Raw genomic sequence first — 13,888 nt, 5'->3', positions numbered from 1 at the left:
TATTCTAAAATGTGGAGAATACAACCCAGGGGGTACAAAAATGACCCCAGGGCGTACGGATAGGGTCAATAGAGGGGGTAATGGTGTTGTGGGTGGTTGATGGGTGCTCGAGTTTGTTATTCCTTCATCTGTATCTGTCTTGTGATATTTTTTTGTGTGCGAGGAAGAAAAATTTGTGTTGATAAAGCAAACAATTTGTGAGTATTTATTGGAAATATGTGTGTGTGCCTATAGCAGATTTTGACCATTTTGAGTTTAGGGTTGTACCTTATAAGAAATTTAATGCTGAACACAGGAGGGGTCTTTGTATTTTTTAGATATCTCAAGTAGCTGAGATTTTGCAAGGTAGGGTATAAAGACAGAATTTTGAGAAAATGAGCTTGTAAAAATGTGAAAGCAGATACAAACTTTAAAAAAAAGATTTTTTTAATGTATTTATTCATGGAAAATTCATGTCCGATTTGGCATTCAGTTGACATCAATATCATGAATGGAATTCAATGGTAAAACATAGCAGGGAAGAGAAAACGTGCTTCAACAATAGATTTTAACACCTTTTAAAAGCAGTTTCTATTATTCGTTTTCATTATACCCTAACCTTAAAATAATTCAAAATAAAATGTGTAGAAGTCAAATCAATGAAAACCTTTTGAGCACGTTGGGAAAAAAATGGTGGATCTATCATTTTTTTATGGAAACACATTTTGGTCAAAAAATTGATTTTTGTCATCATCAGCCTGTAGCTCGGAACAATCTGGGGCGACTTTTGGTACCTTTCTCTAGGCGCACACACATATTTCTGTTGAAAGTTCATTTTCTTGATGATTTCTGAGCAGACCAAAAGTTTCCGTTTTAAATCATGAGTTTTATTTTCGTCAGAGTTCAACATCAGATCGCTCACCCCCCTCTCGGAATGGACCTTCAGATGGAGGTTAGTGGATGTTGGTTTGTTGTTTGAGCTGAAAAAAGTCCATAACTCTGAAACTTGGCTGTGGGGGATTGGCGGGTGCTCTGGTGTGGTTTGCTTCTTCTTTCCTATGAAACATCTATCTTCCTTATCTCCCCTTCTTCTTTTTTGTGTTTGTTACTCTCTTGTAACACCTCTTATCTTGGACACTTATATGATCTTATTGTGTTGCAAGTGCCGTAAAACTCTTACTAAAACTAAACTTGGTTCCTTCTTATTGCTGTCTTTCAGCCACACCCCTGATCTGAGGGTAAGTAAGATTGAACACCTAGCCTTCTCAAATTAGGGCAAAAAATTCCCGGAGGTCCCGTGTGCAAGTTGTGCACGTTAAAAATCCGTTGGTTCTCCTAAAATCAATAAGAGCAGGCTTCGGCCGGGACCAGGGCAAAATTAAAAATTAATTCTACCAAACTGGAAATGCTTTATGCAGTTGTGAGCGCCGTAAAACACTTGCTGAAAGAACAAAAGAACTCTGAAACTTGTACTACTCCAAAAGCAGAATTCACTTAATTGTATAAATACATAAAGGAATCCGTCTCCTTGTAAGTGGTGGCGTCAGTGGCCCAGTGGTTAGGCTACCGGACTTGTAATCATGAGGTTGAAGGTCCGGGGGTTCGAGCCGCGGGCCCGACGTTGTGTCCTTGAGAAATGCACTTTACACGAATTTTCCCCACTTCACCCAGGTGAAAATGGGTACCCAGCTATAGACAGTGAAAAATCTTGTCAGTTTGTTAGTGTTTTAGCGCTTATACAGCTGCTTGCACTGTATGCTTCCCAGGAAGCTGAGAATGTTTCTGAGTGTTCTATGGTCTGCTGGGGTAATAATGTAGTGTAAAGCGCTTAGAGCTTGCCTTCGAGCGGGGACATGCGCTGTACAAATTATGCTATTTATTGTTATTATTGGTGATGCCCAGAAGCTGCGACTGCCCTGGTTTCTGGTGGAGACAAGAGGTGGTCTCCCTGTGCTTTTCTTGTGGTGAATAACTACCTGGGTGGGCGAGGGACCGGGGCCTCTGTGGTAGAATGGTTAGGTTCTTTCTACATTTAGGCGCGAGTTTGATTCTCAGGCGGGGAAGTTTTAACTCTTTTTATCCGCGCTACGAGTAAACTCAGAACAGCCATACGATAACGTCAAAACAGCTAGTTCTGCTTGTAATTACCAAAATACGCAAATACGGCGAAGCTAGCTCAGTCTGAACATTTAAATTTTCTAATGAACAGCGGTTTCTTTGTGTTTGGTGGGTGTAGAAGCTTGAAAGATGTCTCGAAAACACATGTTCCCGACCGATGAAGTACTTCTTGAAGTGGCGCTGGGTTGTAAGGGGGAATGAGACTAACTTGATAAAAGTGATTCTGAATCAAGTGCGGTAAATTCCATTGTGGATGATAATGAACAGGAATTAGACTCATCTAAGAGCGATTCAGATCAGTGCGAAGGGGTCAGTATTGATGTTCATGCTGTACTGATGGGTAGGATTAGATCTTTAAATCCAAGGAGACGTCAGGAGCGCGGCAATCAGGGTCAAGTTGGAGGGTGGAATATAGGTAAAACCTCTAATCTTCTGCACTTATATGACCTTATTGTGTTGCAATTGACATAAGACACTAAGACTTACTAAAACTAAAAAACTAAAGGATGAAGGGGTTGTTAATTTTGTTGGCCATTTCCGGCTTTGTTCCCAGATTTCATTCCCAGTCGCTCGTATCGTAACCGCCAGCCCAATGGGGGCATCCCAGCCAAACAGTCAGACCCGGCCCGGGGCCCCAGACAGAGTGGAAAACCTGGGCCAGGATCACCAGGTAAGTTTTCTGTGTAACAGTAAAGTATACGGTGTTCCTGCGGCCTCCTTGAATTCAAGGAGTCCTTGAAAACTCCTTGAATTTGAGGAACCTCCTTGAAAACTCCTTGAATTTGAGGAACCTCCTTGAAAACTCTTTGAATTTGAGGAACCTCCTTGAAAACTCCTTGAAGTTGGCCGGATCGAACATGAACAAAGTTTTTGTTGGAAAAGCAAAACTATGATTCCTTTTTGACAAGTGTGAGCGTATAGGAAATAGACTTCGGCATGAATTTCTTGACCAAGTCTCCTTGAATTTTACAAATTTGTCCTTGAAATCTCCTTGAATTTGGTGGGGTGTTCATGGCAGGAACCCTGAGTATAGCCCCCTCTGCCATCACCAACTCTCTCTCTCTCAAACTGTTTGACCTAGTCTGGTTCATCCAGTGTCTCCACAGGGGTCACAGTAGGGTCTCAGTCATGAATGAGAAACGGCAGGCTTTGATTATCGGGAGCAAGAAGACATGGGGCTTACGGTTATGCATTAATTTTACTGTTTTCATTCTTGCTAAAAACAGCAGAGGTTTTAACTGATATAATGTGTGTGTGTGTGTGCGTAAATATATATCGCTTGAGAAGAAAGGAAGTTTTAAGAAAGGTTTTGAAAATGGGTATTCCAATGTAAAGGGCATTGAGCTACTTTTTTTTGGGAAGTGCGCTATATAAATGTTATATATTATTATTATTATTTTTATTATTATTATTATTAATGATGCCATGTTTTTCATGTGTCTTTCTGCTCCCCAGTCCGACCTGTCTCTTCGTCTGCCAGCTCATCGACCCGCAGCGACCGGCCGTCCAGCGGCGCCACTGGGAGCCCAGGCAGGGGAGGTCGGGGTCGAGGTCGGGGGCGGGGAGGTCGCGGCGGAGGTCAAGGTCGGGGCAGGGGACAGGGTGGAGAGCGGCCGCCCTCTTCCGCGAGTAGTCAGCGTCCGTCGTCGGGCAGCGGGAGCCAGCCGCGGAGCAGCCAGCAAGCCAGAGTTGTGGTGTCGGCCATCAGTGACTGACCGTCCATGGAGCTCACCGCCGCTGCCCCCTGGCATGGTCAGACGAATTGTTGGGAGGAACAAAATAATGATGATGATGATGATGTCAACATAATAGTGTTGACAGCGTGTGATGACAATGACAATGCAAATATTTGTGGGAGAGCAGTTCTTGCTGAGATTTTTGCCATGCGTGAGTGAGATCATCTGTTAGAATGTGTTGCTGGAGAACTTTTCCTGTGTCTTGATGATAAATCGATACTTTCTCTCCTCCAACACTACTTCAGCAGATGCAGTGGGGGGGGGGAAATTTTGGACATGCTGATTTTGACCAGTAGACATTTTGTCTGGTTGTGAGACTTCTTTGTGTCTCCCACTGTCCTTTGAGAGAGAGAGAATGTACGATGCCAGACACACGTTGTAATCTGATGGCAGTCGTATGGGGGCGTAGTGATCATGTTGTTTCCCAACATTTTGCCTCCTTCATGTCAGACAGAAAGAACCTTTCCATGACTCTCTGCTAGCCAGCAAGCATCAATTATTTGCTCTTATAAGAATGAAAAGAAATGTTTGCATTGTGTGATAACAGCTGTTGGGGTAGTTTTGCTGTCCCCGTCGTTTTATGCTAGAAAAATTCTGAAATTACGCGAACTGAACCCAAAAATGGGGAATTATGCGATTATGTTAATTTTAACCAAAAAATGATCAAAGAAAATAATCAGAAATTATGCAAAAAATTATCAAATTTTGCTGAATTATGCGGGGGTGCATAAAACCACGGGGACAGGTTTTGGTACGGTTCCTGTGTTTTTATCTTTGACAACGACGACCTTACCCTTATCATAAGGAGTGGAAGATTCGAACTGATTGTTGTTCCTCTGTTGCATCTCTCACACTTTTTCATGACTTTTCAAGTATTATCCGATTTCCTCATGGGACAGAATTGATTCCTCATGGACATGAACTCTTCAACTCTCTTTGTTATAATTCTAATTCTATTTTGTGTAGAGGTGGTTGGTTTACGCTCACATAGGTATATATCGTGTGGGGTTGTTTTTTTGTTGTTTTTTTCTTTGTTTTTTTGTTGTTGTTTTTTCTAGCTGGGTTTTTTTATCGTGCAATCATACGTGTGTTTTGTGAAAATTGTTTAGCTTTGTAAAGAAATTACACGGCACATGAGTTGTGTAATGGCCATCTTCTAGCTACAGATGTAGGGGCTGATGGAGGATTGTGAAGAAAACAATGGCAATTTTATGTGTGGTATACATCATGTATAGAGATGCATTGTTCTTTTGTTAGTGATTTCTTTTGTTTTGTTTCACGCCCTTGCTGTTTCTCTGTGTCATGTTTTTGTTTTAGTAAGTGTCAGTCTTGCTTTTTTTCCGCTGCACAAAATGACTGTTATTATGTTCTCTTTTGTGACTGATTTCATCTGTTTTGTCGCTCCCTCTGTTGTTTTTTTAAATATATATCGGCCGTGCTTTTTTCTTTGCATTAAGTGACCATTATTGAGTCTCTGCCCTTGTTCTTGGCTCCAAAAGACCATTTGTTGGTGAGGAAATGGGTCGAGTCATCTTCGTTATGATATCACTTGTCCTTGGTCGGAATTTGTTCTTTTTCAAGAGAGAGAGAGAGGGAACTAGTGGGAATTTCCTTGAGATTCCGACAGTGTTTGCCCAGAGACACGTCCCTACAGAGAGACACGTCCCTACAGAGAGACACGTCCCTACAGAGAGACACTTCCCTACAGAGAGACACTTCCCTACAGAGAGACACGTCCCTACAGAGAGACACGTCCCTACAGAGAGACACTTCCCTACAGAGAGACACTTCCCTACAGAGAGACACTTCCCAACAGAGAGACACTCCCCTACAGAGAGACACGTCCCTACAGAGAGACACGTCCCTACAGAGAGACACTTCCCTACAGAGAGACACTTCCCTACAGACAAGGTGTATGAGTTTGTTAGAAGAGCGTACTCCAGGATTCTCACACAGATTCATGGCCATAGTAAGCTGTTGCTTGTTTGTAGGAAATTATTATATGTGAGGCAGTGTTGTGAAATCAGGCGCTCGTCAAAATAATGAAAGAGAAGAAACTGGCATTTCCCGCAAGTTTGGGAATGTCTATCAAATGTCTGTATTTTGGTTCTACACCTTTCATGCCCATTAAAGAACACATTTCTGTGTGGATTTTTACTGAAAGACATTGATTAAAGATATTAAAGATGTAATTTTTAAGTTTCCACGCTCTCTCAAGCCAATATTTCGACTTGAATCCAAGATAAATGGATATTTTTTCATCAAAAGCAAGGCAAATGGACAGGCTTACAGATGATACTATAACTCCTCATGCCCAAAAATTGACGAGCGCCTGATTCCACCACGAGGTGTCACATATTGTTTTGTTGGTGAGACGACTTATTGCTTTACGCTAAAAGTTTGAGCTGTGGCGGTGGTTTTCCTGTGTGTTCTTCTGCCGTCATTTGTGTGTCTGCTTGTCTTATGTTTGACCTAGAGGTGAATATCCTTCTTGTTCTTATCATGAACGTATTGCTAAACTTCATTTACCCATGGCAGTGCATGTACTATCTATGGTAGTGTATTTGTGGATATATAGATATTTCCTGCATTTGGATGGTAAAATTGAAAGTCACTCTGAATTGAAAGCCAATAGTTTAATTTGCCAGTTCATTGTGGCCTGATTTGCGGGATAAAACTTTTTGATTTTCTATTATAAAACTATAGTTGGGACCATGAATGCTTGCAAGACGTTTTCCTTTCCCTTGTCCAGCATTGTTTGTAAGGGATTTTGGTCCAGTAGTTAGCTATATTATTGTGCATCAACCTGATCAGGAATCTTCGCATTCCCCCCCCCCCCGCCACCCACCCACCCAGCCCTCCCTCAGCCTGTGTCCAGTGCTAAGATTAACATCATTCTTTTTCCTCCTTTCTTTGTGGTGTAGGCCTATTTGTTTGTTTGGTTGGTTGGTTGGTTGTTGATGCTGTCTGTACCTCTTGCTAGGCTGATGTATGTGAGTTGACCTAGATGGATGGAGAGAGGGTGAAAGATGTGAAGGTGGCCAGTACACTGAGCGCCGACGATGTTTTTTTGTACATACAGATCTAGATATCGGATATTTATATATACGTCTATACACACATAAATATATGATATACTTATACTTGAAAATATATTTTTGGTTATGATGTATTTCTGGCTACACATTTTACCTGACCATATACGTATATATATATAAAATATAAATGATATTCCAACTGGCCTCCCCCTATTCTCTCGCCCAGGTCCTCCATTCTGTCTTGAAGTCCCGCCCCTCTCTTGTTCCCGTGACGGGGATCGTTCTTTGTGTCCTCGCTGTCAAACTTTCCCATTTATTTTCTTCATTTTTGTCTTGGTCTCTTCGCAATTGTTATCATTATCGTCGTAATAGTCTGCAGTCGGTCTCCATAATAATAATAATAATAATAATATAGGTCAAAGCTCTTTATTTAGTGGCTCTCGGACACTTCTGTCTTCATATCGAGAAGGTAGATTTTAGTTTTTTGAAAAGTCGAATGTGTTTCAAAAGCTTTTTGTTACCATTGACCGTTATTACAAGACTGAAGGGCCGAGATGGTTCATACGTTAAAGTAAAAGTGTTTTTGCCAGTATTTTTTCATAGACATTTTTTCGAAGATTGAAGTGGTCTGTTCCTAGTGTTCCTTCCACTTCGTTTTCAGTCATGAGGTTGTTTTTGTCCTGTGTTGTGGTTTGGTGATGATAATGCAAGAAATGGTTTTAATTATTTGTTTGACTTCAGTAACTGGTTGTAGGACTTCAATTCAATAAATGTTGTGGAAATTCAATAAGTAATAATAATAATAACGTAGCTCGTTTCTATAGCGCCCACTCACGTGTGAACACAGCTCTAGGCACTTTACGTAAATGCATGTATGAACAATATTCACGCATGCATGCGTGCACACACACACACACACACACACACACACACACACACACACACACACACACACACACGTGCACACACATGCATGCCAAACATGCACACACGTACACACACACACACGCACATCTACTCGCTTATCACACGCGCACGCTTACACATCGTTTCGAAATGAGCATATATAAATACATGATAAAATAATGTACTCAATGCAATTTGCAAAATACAAAAATGGATACATAGTCATTTACATGACATTGTACTGAACATGAGTCTGCTGACTTAAAAATGTTGTCATTTAATGTGTCTTTATTTAAAGATATTTTAAATTTTTTTAGACTCAGATGTTGTATGTCTCAAGGGTTGGGGAAATGGTTGCAGGACTTCCATCAGAGGTTGTAGGATTTCAGAAAGTGTTGTAGGACTTCAATAAATGGTTGTAGGATTTTAGTAAGTATTGTAGGACTTCAATAAATGGTTGTAGGATTTCCAACTGTGGTTGTGGGACTTCAAAACTTTCACTTTCCTTTTCTCCCGAGAGTCGAGAGGGGTCAGGTGGGGGTGAAGAGAGAGGAGAGGTGTGCTATGTGAACCAGGGGTGTCAAACTCAATGGCTCAGCGGGCCAAACATAGATTACTCTTCAGGTTGCAGGTCGAACTTGATAAGCTCGTTAAGCAGAACACAAACAGACAAAAGTTTCAATAATAACAAATGAAAACATAATCTTCGGCACTTATATGATCTTATTGTGTTGCAAGTGTCGTAAAACTATTACTAAAACTTTTTTAATTGGCAAACGCCTGATTCCACTACGTGATTGTTCACCGGGCCAGATGCGGCCCGCGGGCCTTGAGTTTGCCACCTGTGGTGTAAACTGTTGACCATTGACTATCTGCTCAAACAGTACTGAATGTTCTAGTCCGTGGGTGGTTGGCGGGTGCTCTGGTGTGGTTTGCTCCTTCTTTCGTATCAAACATCTAATCTATCGTCTTTATCTCCCCTCCTTCTTTTTTGTATTTGTTACTCTCTTGTAACACCTCTAATCTTCGGCACTTTTATGACCTTATTGTGTTGCAAGTGCCGTAAAACATTTATTAGAACGTGCTTGTCTGAAACGGTGAATCATTCTAGATACAGGAGTATTTGTTTGTGTGTGTGTGTGTGTGTGTGTGTGTGAGAGAGAGAGAGAGAGAGCAGTCAGTGGTAGCCTGCTGTGCCTTGGGATTTTTTTCCTCTACCACAATATCATGTCAAAATCTTAGAAGTGGGTACGTCTCTCTCTTCTCTTGGTGGGTGGTTGGCAGGTGCTCTGGTGTGGTTTGCTCCTTCTTTCTTATAAAGAATCTGTCGTCTCTATCTCCCCTCCTCCTTTTTTCTGTTTGTTACTCTCTTGTAACACCTCTAATCTCCAACACTTATATGACCTTATTGTGTTGCAAGTGCCGTAAAACTCTTACTAAAACTAAACTCTCTTCTCTTGTGGGTGGTTGATAGACGCCACCGGTAGGTCCTACTTCTCTTTTCCTCTCATATTTTTGCCTGCCTGTCTGTCATACTCCCCTCCACCCCCCACCCCCATCTCTAAATGGCTTAAATTGTGTCAACGTGCTTCTCTTTACTCGAAGAAAATAACCCAAAAAAAAGGCTCAGTATTTCCTGCCTATTCTCTGTCCCTGTGCTTTTGCTGCGCTATTATTGGATCGTTAAACTGCGCAGCAAGATCGCGCAGATCGGTAAATTGCGCAAAACATTTTTACTAAATCGCTACAGTAACAATATTTTGACTATACAGCTTGAGTAACAATACTGTGACTATATAGAGACAGTAACAATACTTTGACTATATAGAGACAGTAACAATACTTTGACTATATAGAGACAGTAACAATACTTTGACTATATAGAGACAGTAACAATACTTTGACTATATAGAGACAGTAACAATACTTTGACTATATAGAGACAGTAACAATATTGTTAGAAACTGCTACAATTCGAATACTGTTGCGAATATGCTACTAGTAGAATATTGTTATGATATATATACATTTGCAGGATTGTTATAAGAACAGCTACAGTTGCAATAATATAATTGTAACAAAAAATGCTTTAGTCTTGATATTGTTACGATATTCTACAGCCAGGATATTGATACAGTATTCTACAGTTACAATATTGTTATAATGATGTGCCACTGTACGGTATCGCGACAGTTTAAATACAATAAAAAATAAGATATATATATATATGCCACAGTTACAATAGTGTTTCGAAATGTTGCTGTTAAAATATTGTTACAATTTTCTGCAGTATAGTACAAACACACACAATATTGTTGGGAAATAATTGAGTATAGTACAGACAGACACAATATTGTTGGGAAATAATTGAGTATAGTACAGACAGACACAATATTGTTGGGAAATAATTGAGTATATTGTTGGGAAATAGCTGAGTATAGTAGAGACAGACACAATATTGTTGGGAAATAATTGAGTATATTGTTGCAATGCTTGTGTTGGCCGCTCCAGAGGAAATGGTGCTCTTTCCTTGACTCCTGAAAACCTTTAATTTTATATATATATATATATATATATATATATATGTGCTGAGTTCATCTTCTTCTTCGCAATGGCATCACACGTGGAGTCTGGTATCTGTCATAAATTGGGCCGCCCTGCTCAGTTCATCTGTCGGCCCGTATAGCTTCTCAAGTAGTGTCAGTGTCCGTGGGGTTGGCCATGCTCAGTTCCGACTGGATAGAGATTGCTGCACTATGCTCACATCATGAGACTAATAAACCGGCATCTGTGATTGGTTAAGTAGTTAAGACTTCACTGGCGCGCACAAAAGATGTGGGTGAAATTCTGGTGAGGGGAGGGCTTTTTTTCTTCTGTCTGCTGGAATGTTGTCTCCCAGTCAGTTAAATGATATTGTTGGGGGGGGGCTTCATGGCTATTTCTTAAGCCTGAAAAGAACACACAAAGGTCATGGATTCACTAAGAGACATATGTGTTGCGAAAATGGTGATCTTTTGTCGCATGCAGACTTGTAATGTCAGTGGGTGTGAATGCTTTTCTCTCTCCCTTGAGCTGTGCAATGGTCAATGTACTTGTTGAGGGGGGGAGAGTGTTATGATCTTATGGAATATATATGTGGAAATTCCCTAAGAGTGATGAAGTGGTTTCTGTGTGTGTGTACGTGTACAGTGGATGGGGGTTTGTTTTGTATGTCTGAGAGCAAGTTTGGTTTTGTATTTGTGCAGCAAAGTGCCATTATGATCAGCTGTCGTCCATGCTCATGTTTGAGACAGGTGGGGGCGGGGAGTGTTCTCGGTGTATATGACCTTATTGTGTTGCAAGTGCTGTAAAACTCTTACTAGAACTAGTACTCAGATTTGTTGTGGCGAATAGGAGGGGAGGGGCGTCTAGGCCCTTGCATGGATGGTCATGTGACCTGCTCGCTGGACGTGACTGTATGTGAAGAGGTCTGACAAAATGAGTTACTTCTCGGATTTGAGCTTTATGGAAATAGATACATCACACCTATAAGTGAAGTTTTTACAATTTATAAGTGTGAAATAATAAAATGCATGTCATACTTATAGAATATGGCATCAATAGAAAATCTGCAAATTTGACCCAAGTGTCGATTTTTGGCCAATATCTCCATTTGTGAATTGCAAGAAGTAACTCATTTTGTCACCACCTCTCACATATGCCAGTTGACCTAGTATGCCAGTGATGTTGTGGTCTATGTAACTGGTTCCTTCAGGAAATTTCAACTTTTCAGGGGGGAAGAAAACTTTCTCCGAACTAAATTGTTTTTTTTAGAAAATTAATTTTACAGTTAAGTAAGTTGTGAATGGTGTTTATCTTTGTCCTGCGGAAAGATCGCCCCACAGAATGATTGGCCACTCTTTAAACACTGTGTCGCCCCATCTCGCCGATCGGCGATGTTTACCACACAGTTTCTTAGGAGTTTCCCCAAAATATGATGGCAAAGTGCTAAATGAAAAAACGAATTGCTCCTTTTCATCCTGTCGTACGGATAGAGCCTAACGGTCAGTGATACCACCATGGATTTTTGTAGTGGACAGGAGAGGGTCTGGCGCCTGTGTGAAGTCTTGTATAGCCTACCATTGTTACTCTACTCTATGCACCCTGCGACTTTTCTTCGCCATGTTGCTCTTACTTTACTTACCACACTGCACGTTTTGCATCCTGGTCTTCATCTGTCTGATGTATCCTGATATTTGTCTGTCTTGTGGTGTGTCCGAATAGAAATTTGTCTTGTATGTTCAAGTGTTTATGAGTAAAATATCGGTCGATCCAATTTTCTGGATGGATAACAGCAATGTCGTTTTAGAGCTTCTATGAATAATTTATGTTTATTACAATTCTTCATTCATTGGGGGGGTCTGTAATCTATATGACTGTTTGTTTGTCCAATTCCCTATCTGGATAGGTTTTCCTGTGTCATCCACAATGTTCTTTATGTTGTTACTCTGTTAGCTGGGATATCTATGTGCATGTGGAATGTTGAAGGTTGTGCTGTTGAGGTCAGCTTGCTTGTTGGGGAAATAATTACAGGTGATGGTGATGTAAATTATATAGATTTCGATGTCAGATCTTGATGAGACGTGGAAGTAGAAGAAGAAAAAGAAGCAAATGTTTTTGTTCCAGCAGTCTCCTCAGTGTGGTGGGCTTAAGACCGGGGTGAATTCCTCACCGACACGAGACTACAAGCTCAAGGTTGTTAGGGTGGATGGTTGGCGGGTGCTCTGGTGTGGTTTGCTTCTTCTTTTCTATTAAACGTCTATCGTCCTTATCTCCCCTCCTTCTTTTTTTTGTTTGTTACTCTCTTGTAACACCTCTAATCTTCGGCACCTATATGACCTTATTGTGTTGCAAGTGCCGTAAAACACTTACTAAAACTAAAAAGGTTGTTAGACCCTCTGGTGTGGTCTGCTCCTTGCATTTCAGGGATTTGTTTTTAGCCTCTTCTATTCCTTGCAGAGTGGGGCCAAGATGGTAGAGAGAAACTTGAGCTGAGGGACAGTCTTCAGTCCTCTGAGATTTGTACAAAAGTCAACAGATCACCTGAAACTCAAACAAATTGTCCTGATTTCTGTGTGGTCTTTTTTCACTCCAAATACACACATATTGACTGTGGGTGGTTGGCAGGAGCTCTGGTGTGCTTTGCTCCTTTTTTTCTATCAAACATCTATCGTCCTTATCTCCCCTATTTCTTTTTTATGTTTGTTACTCTCTTGTAACACCTCTAATCTTCTGGTGCTCATATGACCTTATGCAGTTGCGAGCACCTTAAAACCTCTACTGAAAAAAAAAACACAAAAAAAACCTCTCACCAAGCGACTCTATGCACTCTATATTTTCAGCTTTTCATTCACTGTGTTGGGACCCTTTATGTATGTTGGTGTATGTCGCTTTCTAGACGTGTGTTTGTTACAAAGAGAGACTGTTTGAAGTATGTATGTTCAAGCTGGAGGGAAGTTGGTGAATTATCTAGCTCTAACTTACCAAGACAAACAATGCAAATGTTCATCAATGATTTTATATTATCATCATACATGTACAAATATGTTGTTGTTTTTGTTGTGGGGTTTTTTCTCAAGCAGTACAACTTATGAGTACTGATGACATTAATTATTTTGTTGAACGGCAGTTATTTCCTGCAATAAGTTATATGTCAACTACTGTCATGATCGTGAAAGAATAGTGATTGACCTTTTTCAGCTTATTGTTTGGTAGCGTATATAATTTTATTATGTTTAGTTGAAGAGACACTGATGTCTTATAATGGCTCTGTAAAATATACCCAAACTGCCAGTGGTCTCATCGCGTGGAGAAATATCTGAGGTGGAGTCTGTGAGCTTACAGTCCATATATCTGGTCCCGTCGTTTTATTCAAGAACAATTCTGAAATTATGCAAACTGAGTCCAAAAATGTGAAACTATCCGATTCTGTTAATTTTACCAAAGAATGATAAAGGAAAATAATCGGAAATTATGCCAAAAAATGATCAAATTTTGCTAAATTAAGCGGGGTGCATAAAATCACGGGGACAGATATATATCCATGCATGGCTTGACACATACAATAGAGTG

General features: G+C 40.5%; 1 protein-coding gene across 2 annotated transcripts in view; it reads left to right on the top strand.

Annotated features, from left to right (window-relative positions):
* Positions 1 to 4,092, top strand: part of LOC101857142 (spermatogenesis-associated serine-rich protein 2) — a 52,362-nt gene extending 48,270 nt beyond the window's left edge. For both annotated transcript variants that reach the window (XM_013087824.2, XM_013087823.2), the window contains exons 14-16: positions 880 to 931; positions 2,651 to 2,767; positions 3,553 to 4,092. In XM_013087824.2, coding sequence (XP_012943278.1) covers positions 880 to 931; positions 2,651 to 2,767; positions 3,553 to 3,812 — 429 coding nt within the window. In that variant the 3' untranslated portion in view covers positions 3,813 to 4,092. The remainder of the gene's footprint in view (positions 1 to 879; positions 932 to 2,650; positions 2,768 to 3,552) is intronic.
* The last annotated feature ends 9,796 nt before the right edge of the window (positions 4,093 to 13,888 follow it).

The sequence above is a fragment of the Aplysia californica genome, unplaced genomic scaffold (genome assembly GCF_000002075.1).
Source record: "Aplysia californica isolate F4 #8 unplaced genomic scaffold, AplCal3.0 scaffold00643, whole genome shotgun sequence".
Classification (NCBI taxonomy): Eukaryota; Metazoa; Mollusca; class Gastropoda; order Aplysiida; family Aplysiidae; genus Aplysia; species Aplysia californica.
The sequence above is the reverse complement of the archived record's forward strand: the minus strand, read 5'-3'. Positions and strand labels throughout refer to the sequence as shown.